The sequence below is a fragment of the Eptatretus burgeri genome, chromosome 6 (genome assembly GCF_056783735.1).
Source record: "Eptatretus burgeri isolate ZD-2024b chromosome 6, Ebu_testis_v1, whole genome shotgun sequence".
NCBI lineage: Eukaryota > Metazoa > Chordata > Myxini > Myxiniformes > Myxinidae > Eptatretus > Eptatretus burgeri.
In genome coordinates, this window is record NC_140966.1 from 61,794,687 (window position 1) to 61,808,106 (window position 13,420).

A 13,420-nucleotide genomic window follows, 5' to 3' on the forward strand; every position below is an offset into this window, starting at 1 on the left:
ACCACCGACCACAACCACCGCTTCACCACAACCGCCACGACCTTCACGTCACACCTCGCAACCGTAGCATCGCCACCGTTCTTGCCCCGCTGTGGGTACCGGTGTTGGATTCGTGCAGAGCGCGCGTCGAACAGCGTGTACAAAATCACGGATTTTGTGCTTCAAAAACGGATCAAAAACGACACACGCCCACTTTTTGCCGTCCAATCGGTGAGCGAGGGGCGATTTGGCCCCGCCTCCAGAACGATCGATATATGCAAATTTGTGGATCAAAAAGCCTTCACGCCCACTTTTTCTCGGGCCAATGGGGAGCGAGGTGAAAGGTCAAAGGGAGGGGGTCAAAGGCGAAGCTACGGGGGGGGGGATAAAAGGACGGTGTTCGTCAGTCAGCAGAACGAGAAGGAGTCGGAACGGAGGGGACGAGTGTGGAAGTCTGGAGCCCGAAGCCTGCAGTAGCTGGAGAAGCTGAAGAGAGTCGAACGAGGAGAGCCCAAAGAAGAGTCCAGGGTGGAGAGCCCAGAGGCGGAGAGGCGGCAGCGGCGAAGGCAGACGAGGGGGTGCTCGCGACGGTGCCGGGAGCTGCACGCCCGAGGAAGGCCGGCAGCGCGACCTGGCCGAGGTGGAGACGCACACCAGGGATAATAAAGATCCTCTATACCCCGAGCATCAGCAACCCCCTCCTGTTTCCCCCCGCGCTGAGATAGTGCGACCAAGGGGGCCCCTTTTCCCACCCCCTGCCAGGCACTGTCCGCGAGGCCCGCGGAGTGCGGCGCCATCGCCGCTCCGCGTCTCATCACCAGACGGGTAGGCGCGACCCGGTCTCGGCCTCAGGCCCGCCTCATTCTTGAGGGATTTCTTTTCCTTGGTTTTGGGTATGTGTTGTCGGCGCCGTCTGTGAAGTAGAATTGTATAAGTGTTGCCGTGTGCTCGGTAGTCGGTATTAGCTCTGCACTGTGTTTTCACTTTTATATTTGCTTTTTGTGTAAATGGAATTGTGTTTTCTTTTTTTGTGTGCTTTTGGTGGAATTGTATTTGTGTGCTTCCCGTGTGCCGCGAATAAATGTGCTTTATTGTTGAACTGTTCTCCCGCTTCGCTTCGTCTTTTCCCCCATTGAACCCTCATCTTGCTTCACGTAAAGGGTTGGTAGTGGGCTGAATACGCCCGATAATTAATCGAACCGTCGAGGTCGACGATAACACCGCTCGGTTATTCTGATAGTACGGAACGGGTCGCTTAAGTGGCCCGTGTCCGAAGTCGACCTGCGGCGAGGTGCGATCGCCCGGTCTACCCTCCGCGTGGGTACTTAGGTAGGTCGAATTTGGCGAGCAACCCTATCCCACGCGGGGGCTGATTGGCTCGATCGCGGTGAGACCGAAAGGTCCACCCGTGACTGGTTCCCGGCGTTAGTCCGAGAGGGTCACGACTGGATTGTCCGTCCGGTGGGCGACGTGCCGCGATTCGAGTTACGTGGCCGTTCGCACGCCGGCGGGCGCGGAATCCGCAACACTGGTGTCAGGTCGTGCGATACAAATTCATCGCCCTCCTCGCGGCACTGGTATTGGAGAGCGGGACAACAGGCTCTCCTGTCTCCAGCGAAATTCACGGGAATCGGTCCAGGGGTGAGAGAAGCGACCCCCGATTCCCTCCAAATTACGAGCGAGTTAAATTAACCCTTCACGAGAAGCAAGATGGCGTCTCAAGGCGAGCGGGAGCCGGGGGTATTAGAAATGTATATGTGTAATAATGTAGAGTCCATGGTCCAGGATGGAATCCCCGAGCATGAAATGTTGATTGTGCAGGAACACGGACTCGCCCAACTGAACCCAGGGCCCGAGGTGGGTGCGGCAGCGGCCGCGGTGTATGACACCTCCCCCCCCCTCTCCACCAAGACCCTTCCCCAACCCCTGCCGAAACGGCTCACTCAAGCGCACCCGACATAGCCCAGCTATGCGCCATGCTGGCGGCAATGAACGAAAAAATGGATGCGAATATGAAAAAAATGGATGAAAAGATGGATACAAATACAAATGAAGTGAAAACGACGATGGATGCGAATACACAACACATGAACGAGAAGATGGATACAAATACAAATGAAATGAAAAACGAAATGAACAAGCAAATAAACGGAATGGAAGCAAACATGAAGGAGGAAATGAAAAAGTTCCGGGGTGAGACGCAGAACATGGGCCGATGCCTGCAGGCGGGCATGAAGGCCGTGACAAAGGAAATAATAGTTGAGACAAGGGTGGTAAAGGGTGAAGAGTTGGCAGAGACACGGGAGATAGAAAAAATAGAGGAAAGACTACACGAGGAAGACGGGGTAAGTGACGCACACACACACAGAGGTAGTGGAGGATAATGGGGGTGAGCTGGCGGACTGGGTAGAGACCCAGTGCGAGCACCTGGATGGCCTCCTCCAGGAACGAGGGGAGGGAGTATGCCCCCCTGAGGCGAGTCACGACCAGGTGAGTTCGGTCGTGCTTTGCGAGGTTGAGAGGACGGGTGCTGTGGACGGGTGCACGGAGAGCTTGGGGGGTATAGAGGCCCCGGAGACCCTTGTGGGGACACGAATCCCCAGTGTGGTTGTCCCTGTGTGTGTGGTGCAAGGTGTGAGTGCGTCCCCGTGTGTGGAAGCGACCCCGTGTGTGAATGGTGAGGTGGCGATTGTGCCGGAGTGTGTGCTTCCCAGCACGCCGTGTGTGGGTGAGGCACGGAGTGTGAGTGAGGCACCGCGGGTTGGTGCCCCCGCGTGTGTGGGTGAGGCACCGTGTGTGGAAGAGACCGCGTGTGTGAGTGCCCCCGCGTGTATGAGTGAGGCACGGTGTGTGGATGAGGAACCGCGGTTGAGTGCCCCCGCGTGTGTGAGTGAGGCACGGTGTGTGGATGAGGCACCGCGGTTGAGTGCCCCCGCGTGTGTGGATGAGGCACGGAGTGCGAGTGAGGAACCGCGGGTGAGTGCCCCCGCGTGTGTGAGTGAGGGACGGTGTGTGGAAGAGGCACCGTGTGTGAGTGTCGCCGTGTGTATGAGTGAGGTACCGCGGGTGAGTGCCCCCGCGTGTGTGGATGAGGCACGGTGTGAGAGTAGTGAGGCACGCGTGAGTGAACGGCCGTGTGCAAGGTCGCTGTGTGCAAGGGAGACCGTGTGTGTGAGAGAGCGGTATGTGAGGGAGATGTCGGTTGGCATGCGGGAGCACGCAGCCGCGTCTCTCCGTGTGAATGTGATGGAGTGGACTGTGTGCGTCGTAACACGCAGGTGTGCGTGGGTTGAATGGCGACGACGGAGACATGTGAGGAAAGAAAGCCGTGTAGCGGCTGTAGCTGTTTCGGGGACCGTGCCGGGTTCACCCAGCAGTGAGCACGCGGTTCGTGCTGTGCAACGCACGAGACCGCCACGTGCTCGCTTGCGAGAGTGAAGTCCCGGTCCGGAAACGCACGCGGTGGATTTGCCGATCCCGCGGACGGACAAAGTTTAGGCAGGTAAATGGATTTGGACCGGACGGGTTCTCCACGCGATCGTGTGTGTTAAGCTCCAACGGGCAAAGCACATGTGTTCGCGTGGGGAACCCCTCGAGACGTGGGGCTTGTGTTTTTTTTTATGCGCACGGTGACGTCATGGCTGCACGTGTGGTTGGAATCCGGCAGGAGGGGTATCCCGGCCGGATGGGACCGTCCAAGGAAGGACGAGGAACACGTGCAGCTGCATGACGTCACGGCCAGGTGCAAAGTGCGCGAGCTCTGAGTTGCCGCGCAGGTGCTGCGCATGGGAAAAAAAAAAAAGCAAGCCTCACTTTCGGGTGCAAAGGATTCCTGGGCAAGGGGTGAAAGACCCCCTTACCTTGGGCACAGGATGGAAACTAGTTAGGGGGAAGGGTTAGCTTAGTTAGACCGACTTCATGGGGCAGGGGTAAGTCCTCATGGAGTCCGTGGAATGGATTAGTTAGAGGGATTGTAGCCAGATTTAGGTTGGGAAATAAAATGATGATTTGGAGACAGTGACAGACTATGAATGTGTAGAGGGGACGTAGTTTAGCTACGTAGTGTTAAAAGGAACGTGCTGTAGTTTAAGGGACGACGTGGGAGCACGAGTTAGTTAGGGGATGTAGTTAGGAGGATGGCAGAGTTCGGTGGTGTGTGTGTTGAAAAGAGTTGGTGAGTGAAATGGAAGCATGTGCTTGGTGAGTGAGTGAGGCCAGCGGGTCTGTGTGTATGGAGTGAATGGGGAATGCATGGTGCGATGAGTGATTGGGGGGAGGAGTGACTCCCGCCCAAGGGACCCCGGGGTCAGTATAAAGTGAGTTAGCTGGGTTAGTCAAATTGAAAAATGGAGGTCGTTTTGTTGTTGGTGGGAAAGTAGGCTCGAGACCCATTTGGAGGGGTGCAGGAGCCCTGTTGACGGGCTTGGGAGCGTGGCTGCGAAAGGTGAGTATCGCTGAGTGGGTACCCCGGGCACCAGGCTAGTCGGTCGCGGTAGGCCATGGGCCCATGGGGGGCCGGGATAGAGTAGTGGGCACGGGTGCGCCTGCTTGGTGCGGGGGCCCGGGGCGCCATTAGCCGCGTGGGCAGTGTTGTGGGCACGGGTGACCCTCGGAAAGGGGCCCGGGAGGCCGGCCTGCCACGTGTGCGTTTCAGGGGAGGTGCCATGGGGGGCACTCCCCGGTGTTAGGGAGCTGGTAGGCTCGGAGGCAGTGTAGTGCCCGGGGGTGCCATAGCGGGAGATTCGGCAGAGGGTCGTGCCTGCCAAAGGGAGCCACGTGTCCCAGCCAGGAGACCGTGTGAGGGCACGGAGAGAAAATTGGGGGGCGAGGCCCGAAATTGTGAGGACACCAACACAGGCGACGGGAATCTGGGTTGTTAGAACCAATAGTTTAAGCAAGAGGCGCTTGTTGAAAGCCCCGGGGAAGTTTAACAGTTTAATGGATAGGGTAAATTAGGAAGTGTACCCCTCCGCACCATCCATCCCCTCGCTGTCGTTGTGGGCCGCTGGACCCACTTTGGGTTAGATCGCCGAACTCTGGGGAGGCCATTCTGAGGCTTGAATTGGGCCTCGGCACAGGACGTTAGCTCTCCCTTATTCCCCTCCGGGAAGGGAACGTAGGGGTTGGGAGTAGGCTAGGTGACAGAATAGGTTAGCCGAACAAGGACGATAAAGGGGGTTAGGGGACGATTTATAGTGGGGAAGTAAAAATAAATAAATAAATAAATAAGTTGGGGCTAAATTGGGGTTTGGACAAATTAAGGGAGTGGGTATGTACAGTGACAGGCAAAGGCGATAGGTGGGAGGGAGACAGGTAGGTAGGTCCGAGCCCGCCTTCCAAGTGGCCAGCACCACCGCACTCCCTCCACCAACTTCCACTGACGGCAAAAGCTGGCCAGCTTCATCTGCTGGCTGTGTTACTGCAAGGCCTGTGCCGGCCAGTTCATCTGCTGGCTGTTTTTCTTCGAGGCCTGTGCCGGCCTGGTTCTGCGGGCTGAGTTTGCCTGCAGCGGCCTTCTTCTGCGGGCTGTGTTTGCCTGCTGCCTTTGCCATGCCATGCCCACTGCCCCTGTTCACCAGCCCCGTTCAATTTTTGCTTTGCCCCCCCCTGTTCATTTCCATGTGCGCCAGGATCCGCAAGGCAACAGTTTGCAAGCTGCAAGAACTGCCCTGTTGGCAGCTACAACACGGGCCTGCAGTGGCGGCCCGTGCACCGTGTTTGCATCCATCCATTCGTTGTGCTCATTGCGTGTGCCACTTGAGCTGGCACGGAGACTACGTTTGTGCAGCCCATGCACCGTTGTGGTTCACTGCGTTCAGTTCAAAAAGGGAAGGCCTTGGACTGCGTGTGAGCAGCCAGCCACGTTCCCTGTCACCTGCATTGTTTGAGTCAGAGACTGCATGTGGGCAGCCTGGCTCCCTGCTAACTGCTTTTCTTTTGCAGAGTTCAGTGATCCTGGGCCATGGTTTAGTGTAAAATTTGTAAGTTAAGGTTAAGATGTACTGTACATATGAGTGCGCCCCCGGCATGTATGTCTTAGCGCCGGCAATTTTATTTAAGTCGTCCGTGTGAGTGAGTTTGTTTAGGTAGTTACGCAGCCCTCAGGTTATTTATTTTGGGGACACGAATACCATGAATGTCGCACTCAGGGATCCGTAGGTAAAATGTACTAGGGGAAAACTACACATGATGGCACACGAAAATTTGACGACTCGGGACGAGTCTGTAAAAAGGGAAGGGGGTAGTGTTGTGGTTACCAAATTCGCAAACCACCATTCAGGTCCCTTAGGTGAGGTATCTCGGTAAGTGCATGTGTAGTTAGGCCCAGACCCGTTGTCTAGTGGGAATACATGTCATTTATGCGAGCTGCGACTCTTCAGGATAGCCGTTTTTCTTTTACTATCTTTATTTTGGACCAACCGCCATGATTACCATCACAACCACAACATCAACCACCGACCACAACCACCGCTTCACCACAACCGCCACGACCTTCACGTCACACCTCGCAACCGTAGCATCGCCACCGTTCTTGCCCCGCTGTGGGTACCGGTGTTGGATTCGTGCAGAGCGCGCGTCGAACAGCGTGTACAAAATCACGGATTTTGTGCTTCAAAAACGGATCAAAAACGACACACGCCCACTTTTTGCCGTCCAATCGGTGAGCGAGGGGCGATTTGGCCCCGCCTCCAGAACGATCGATATATGCAAATTTGTGGATCAAAAAGCCTTCACGCCCACTTTTTCTCGGGCCAATGGGGAGCGAGGTGAAAGGTCAAAGGGAGGGGGTCAAAGGCGAAGCTACGGGGGGATAAAAGGACGGTGTTCGTCAGTCAGCAGAACGAGAAGGAGTCGGAACGGAGGGGACGAGTGTGGAAGTCTGGAGCCCGAAGCCTGCAGTAGCTGGAGAAGCTGAAGAGAGTCGAACGAGGAGAGCCCAAAGAAGAGTCCAGGGTGGAGAGCCCAGAGGCGGAGAGGCGGCAGCGGCGAAGGCAGACGAGGGGGTGCTCGCGACGGTGCCGGGAGCTGCACGCCCGAGGAAGGCCGGCAGCGCGACCTGGCCGAGGTGGAGACGCACACCAGGGATAATAAAGATCCTCTATACCCCGAGCATCAGCAACCCCCTCCTGTTTCCCCCCGCGCTGAGATAGTGCGACCAAGGGGGCCCCTTTTCCCACCCCCTGCCAGGCACTGTCCGCGAGGCCCGCGGAGTGCGGCGCCATCGCCGCTCCGCGTCTCATCACCAGACGGGTAGGCGCGACCCGGTCTCGGCCTCAGGCCTGCCTCATTCTTGGGGTATTTCTTTTCCTTGGTTTTGGGTATGTGTTGTCGGCGCCGTCTGTGAAGTAGAATTGTATAAGTGTTGCCGTGTGCTCGGTAGTCGGTATTAGCTCTGCACTGTGTTTTCACTTTTATATTTGCTTTTTGTGTAAATGGAATTGTGTTTTCTTTTTTTGTGTGCTTTTGGTGGAATTGTATTTGTGTGCTTCCCGTGTGCCGCGAATAAATGTGCTTTATTGTTGAACTGTTCTCCCGCTTCGCTTCGTCTTTTCCCCCATTGAACCCTCATCTTGCTTCACGTAAAGGGTTGGTAGTGGGCTGAATACGCCCGATAATTAATCGAACCGTCGAGGTCGACGATAACACCGCTCGGTTATTCTGATAGTACGGAACGGGTCGCTTAAGTGGCCCGTGTCCGAAGTCGACCTGCGGCGAGGTGCGATCGCCCGGTCTACCCTCCGCGTGGGTACTTAGGTAGGTCGAATTTGGCGAGCAACCCTATCCCACGCGGGGGCTGATTGGCTCGATCGCGGTGAGACCGAAAGGTCCACCCATGACTGGTTCCCGGCGTTAGTCCGAGAGGGTCACGACTGGATTGTCCATCCGGTGGGCGACGTGCCGCGATTCGAGTTACGTGGCCGTTCGCACGCCGGCGGGCGCGGAATCCGCAACAATATATATATATATATATATATATATATATATATATATATATATATATATATATATATATATATATATATATATATATATATATATGTTGTTGTTTGTCTTTCGGCTGCTCCTGTTAGGGGTCGCCACAGCAGATCATCCGTTATAAACCGCATACTGATTTGGCACAGGTTTTACGCCGGATGCCCTTCCTGACGCAACCCTGGTCGCCTCTTACGACACAGGGATAAGGATTGGGTTTCGCCATGATTCCGGGCTGCCCTATGCCCTCTCATCGCACGGCCCAGTGCAGAGCTCCCGTCATCAAGCGATCCTCCAACCCAAGCCTCCGAGTAGCCGGATTACAGGCACACGCCACTACGCCCGGTTATATATATATATATATATATATATATATATATATATATATATATATATATATATATATATATATATATATATATATATATATATATATATATATCATACCGACAGATGGAAATGACACGACATGCCAGCAACAAGTATCCCCTGCTAAGCGAACACATATTCTCTGCCTTGCTATCCAACAGTCAAGAGGTTTTCAGTCAGGAATATTAAATTTATCCAAAGAAGCACACTGACTCGATGACACGATGTTGACGTCACATGCACAAATTCTGTCTCAAGCAAAAGCTTGAGTACCATGTGGATGCCTCTTCGTTTGGAAGTGATGCGTTGGGATAATTTGTGTTCATGACATCAGAGTCGTGTTATATTGAGTCATTGTGCTTCTTTGCTTGAAGATATATATATATATATATATATATATATATATATATATATATATATATATATATATATATATATGTATATAAAAATATATACAAGTCTGAAGACGACGATGGTTCACGAGCGGTATTTGACGATGTAGATTGTTTCAGAAGTGAAGGATGAGACAATGTGATAATGTTTGACCAAGTTATAAAAATGATCAACATGATGTGGTACGAGTGACAGGTTTTAAGCTGCAAAATTTCGAAAACCCGGTTTCGTTCAACAACTTTAAAAATTTGACCTTTGCATAACCTTTAAAGGTCACAAAACAATGTTGTGGACATTAAAATAAGGAAACAGAATTCGTGCTATAGCTTAATGGAGTTAGTTTGTCGAAGAAGGTCAAAAACCCAGTTTGATTCCCACAACTTTGAAAATTTGACCTTTGAGACCTTTAAAGGTCAAAGGTCAAGGATTATGACTTTTGGTGCAAAACTTCCTCTGGAACATTCCAGGAACAATATAACGTCATAAAGGCTATATGGCATTTCACACTCCTCGGATTATCCATACTTTGATCAAATCAGCATAAAAACAAACTTGAAGGGGGCGCCACGGGCAAGGTGTTCGAGATTGAGCAAAATGGTTTCAAGACTTCAGGTGGAGAATGACCTCAAGATTATGCATAAAAAAATATTGTCATCCTCGCTCTCAAAGTTTGGGCGGTTGTATGATTTTTATGTCAAAATTCGAAATTTTCTAAGTTCGTGACCTTGTGAACTTGACCTTGTGGCCTTGACCTTGGGACGAAAATGAAAAAAAATCAAGCTCTGTGGGGCTATGCAGGTGCCATTGGGCTAACCAAATACCAAAACCCCTGCCAGATTCGACAAACCCCCTCGGAGAAGATGCAAATTGAAATTGGCTACCCCCTAAAAACATGTTTTTGGGCTTGGCTCCGCCCATAATGGGCGCACCACGCCCATTTTCAGGAAAACACAACTCGATCATGATATAAACCTCCCACCAAAATTTTATCAGGATCGGATCAAAACCACGGAGCTATGCTCGGGACGGACAGACAGACAGACATACAGACAGACAGACATACAGACAGGCAGACAGACACACAACAATAACGAATATAGCGGTCACTTATTTTTCTCATGAATTTTTTTTTCATGAACCAATATATATATATATATATATATATATATATATATATATATATATATATATATATATATATATATATATATATATATATATGTATATATATATATATATATATATATATATATATATATATATATATATATAAAAATAAATAAATACATATATTTGTATATTTGTATATAAATATATATTATGTATTTACTGCATAAAACTTATCCATTATATTGTGCCAGGCCTCATATTGTCCAACCACCATGTAAACTATTACATTGCAACTGACCATGGGTGTGAGGGGTTGGGGAGGTGGGGAAGCAAAAAACAAAATAAGTGACGTTATCATGACACCTTATTTTGTTTGTATAATAACTGATAACATCCAGTGAAGGCAGAGAACACACCAAGGTTCGCATCCAGCATTCCTCACAATGCACGTGCCAGCATTGAATGGATGTCAGCGGCAGAGAGTAACAATCCTGTGCAGGAGGAAACAAAGCGAAGATGAAATAAAACTGTTACCTTGTTGAGGAAAAAAAACATCAAATGACCAAGTTATCGTTAGTCATGAATCTGATCGTTTTTGCAGACTTCTCGTGTTATGCAATGGCATTCAACAATAACTTTGCAACTCGCTTGTCTGGCTAAGTGGATGCAATGATACATTCAAGCAAATATCAAGTCAAATGAAATTTTTATGATTTTCTTTGTCATTGAGATATAATTAGCTGGTTTACAGTTATGACATTGTCTATAAGCCTGGACCTCTGTGTGTAGAAGCATATTGTCGTGGCCTGAGCTTCTATCTGTCGAACCATATCATTGTGGCTTCTACTTCTGTGTGTGAACCATAACAGAGTGACTTGGACTTCCAGCTGTCAACCCATAGCATTTGTGCCTCGACTTCTGCATGTAGAACCATATAATTGTGTCCCGGAGTTCTGTGTGATGAACTATATCATTGTGTCCCGGACTTCTGTGTGTCAAACCAGATAATTGGTGCCTCGACTTCTGTATGTAGAACCATATATACAGTAATTGTGGCCTGGACTTCTGTTGTTTGAACCATATCATTGTGATTGCCGGTATTTCTTTTTCTTTAAACCTTATCAAGTTTATAAACCCTAAAACCAGACCCTTTTACAGGATTTACCAGAAAGTAAAATGAAGTGAACATCGTGAAAGAAGGCTTGCATTGAGCTGCACACAAAAGCCCTGAGATAAAGCAGATACTCTGTAATGCAAAACCATTCTAGTGCGTGGCAGTTAATCCAAGAAAATACTCTCTGATGTTACCCAGCACAACGATATTTTGGACCAATTTAACGCCCACGTGCATTGTAAAGAAAAATGTCAATCGTGGTCAGGTGATGTTGCTCAAAAAGAAAAATCTGAGCAAATTATAGGAATATATCTTCCAGACTCGTTTGAATCGCTGCTGCGGGCTCTTTCTGATCTCTTTCATGAGATGCCAAAAGCTCTTAGAAGCCGATGGCATGCTCGAGTTTGACTACAAGACATTGTTTCTAATAGTACAGCTGTCCTGCCTTTAAGTCCTGTGTTTGTCAGGACTCCATTCACCAGAGTCGACACCACAAACCCCAGGAGGAACCTTTATCAGTCGCCTGCCCGAAAGGCTTCCCGCAGTGGCTCTCATGACATGTTTTATGATGTCACAGCCTTGTTTTATTGGATATGCCTGCATAGAATATCTGTTCAAGTGATGCCATGGAATTAAACAGCACTTGCCGACATGAAGATGAGAGAGGGTTCGGTGCCTAAGGTGAACACGGTTTTGGAATAAACCTTCAGTTTGTGCATTGTTGCAACTGTCTTGCTCCACACAATGGTCTCACTCTACCTCAAAAGATGAATAACTGCAAGGAACAACCAAAATTTTTGAATCGGTTACATAAATGCTTTAATTGTGATGACAATAACCTGGTATGATGGAATGTTTCAGATATGCAGTGTTAACATATAGCAGCGAGTGAGTCCAATAAAACAGTGAGGTGGACAGTGTGCTGCTGTCTACTAATGTTTCTTGCAAAATGTCATGTAATCACATTTTCATTCGGCAATCACACATCAGTTCCACACATAATTGCAGAATTGAACTCGGCTTCTGACGTACCATACAAATGAGGCACTTGTACTTATGTTCTCTCTTAAGATCCTTCTCTAGCTCAAGGATGCGAACCTTCAGAGCGGCAATGGTCACCATACCAGCTTCCTCACTTCGCCGGGCCCTGTGGCGCAATGAGGAAAGGAAAAATTAAAACAGCCACTTTCAACATTGTCTTTCAATTTTCATTCCTTGTCCCTCCACGTGTTACAGTGGAGACCAAGTGGCCAGAGCAATTAACTCGAATTCCAGTGCAAGTTGTGGGTTCAAATACAGCTGAAAAGGACGGAATGAAGAATTTCGATTTTCGGCTTCTTGGACGTGATGTCGTCTCAGCAAAATTACCACGCCAACTCTCGGATCGTCAATGAAACCAGATTCGCTCACAAATGACCTTCAGAGGGAATAAATTATTGTTTGGTCCACCTCATCCAGTCTACGTGTGATCCCAGTTCAAACTTTTCGGTCAACTATTAAAGCCCTCAGGGTAACTTGTAACGGGCATGAAAACGCTGCAACCAAAAAGGCAAGTTGACTTCAATCCCACCAATGCATAAAAAAACTAGAAGGGCACTCGGTAGAGCGCATACCTCCACCATGCAATGCCCGATCCCCGAGAACATATCAGGCCCAATGCATTTTTGAGATATCGTGCTGTACATCGTTTTTGGCCCTATCTCTCAATGGTTAAGAATCACTTTATCATTAAATAATTCTCGTATCCAGATCCATATTTTCTGGTGGTGACACCCCTACCCCATTCCTTTCCTGCAGTAATTCTCTGCAGACGACTGTAGTGGGACCTGCTACCAACTGTAGTGTATGAGAATAGTCCTCTCATATACTATAGTTCTAACTGTAGTATTTGTTCCTGAGACAGAATGGTCTGGGTTCATGACCAAGCAAGCAATGGATCAAAACACCCCTCTCAAGCCTGCAACACAATTTGTATTTGGTCACTTGATGCTCCACCTTCACATCCTGATGCAATTCTGACAACAATGGATTCCTTCCAAAAGGTCATGAAGGAACTCGGTATGTCTACTGTGCACCTTTTGCTTGACATGCAGTTGCATATAGTCGCCCAACAAGTGAAGTGGTCAGATCTTGAGAGGTGGAAAAACATAATTTGACATCCTGGCAGCATGCATAATATGCTGATGTCGTTTCTCGGGTGATTTGGAATTCTGATGAATGGGTCCGGTGTGGAAGTGCTTTTGCGAGCAGCCGACAGAGGTCTAACCAGTACACTCAATGGTAAGATGAGCATGCCTTGATGAGAGCATGTAAAGGGAATGTTTAAGGACTGTCTCAGTGGAGGAGAGCACTCAATCGAAGAGCTTACAGCATACCTGGAGGAGGCTCATTAGTATCCCACTGGTCGGTTGTGGGTGGATAGCCTAATCAAGTCAACAATCATTGACCATGAGCTCCTTAGAGCAGAGCATGAAGGAGACC

The 13,420-nt window shown here is 49.6% G+C and overlaps 1 protein-coding gene and 1 pseudogene across 9 annotated transcripts in view; both read right to left on the bottom strand.

The window, feature by feature from the left end:
• The window catches only part of LOC147024922 (E3 ubiquitin-protein ligase Rnf220-like), a 278,387-nt gene that overhangs the window by 25,764 nt on the left and 239,203 nt on the right, over positions 1–13,420 (bottom strand). For all 9 annotated transcript variants that reach the window (XM_085885323.1, XM_085885324.1, XM_085885322.1 and 6 more), the window contains 2 exons: positions 11,972–12,086; positions 10,242–10,316 (listed from right to left, as the gene is read on the bottom strand). In XM_085885323.1, coding sequence (XP_085741449.1) covers positions 10,242–10,316; positions 11,972–12,086 — 190 coding nt within the window. The remainder of the gene's footprint in view (positions 1–10,241; positions 10,317–11,971; positions 12,087–13,420) is intronic.
• Positions 8,160–8,300, bottom strand: LOC147024923 (signal recognition particle RNA; annotated as a pseudogene).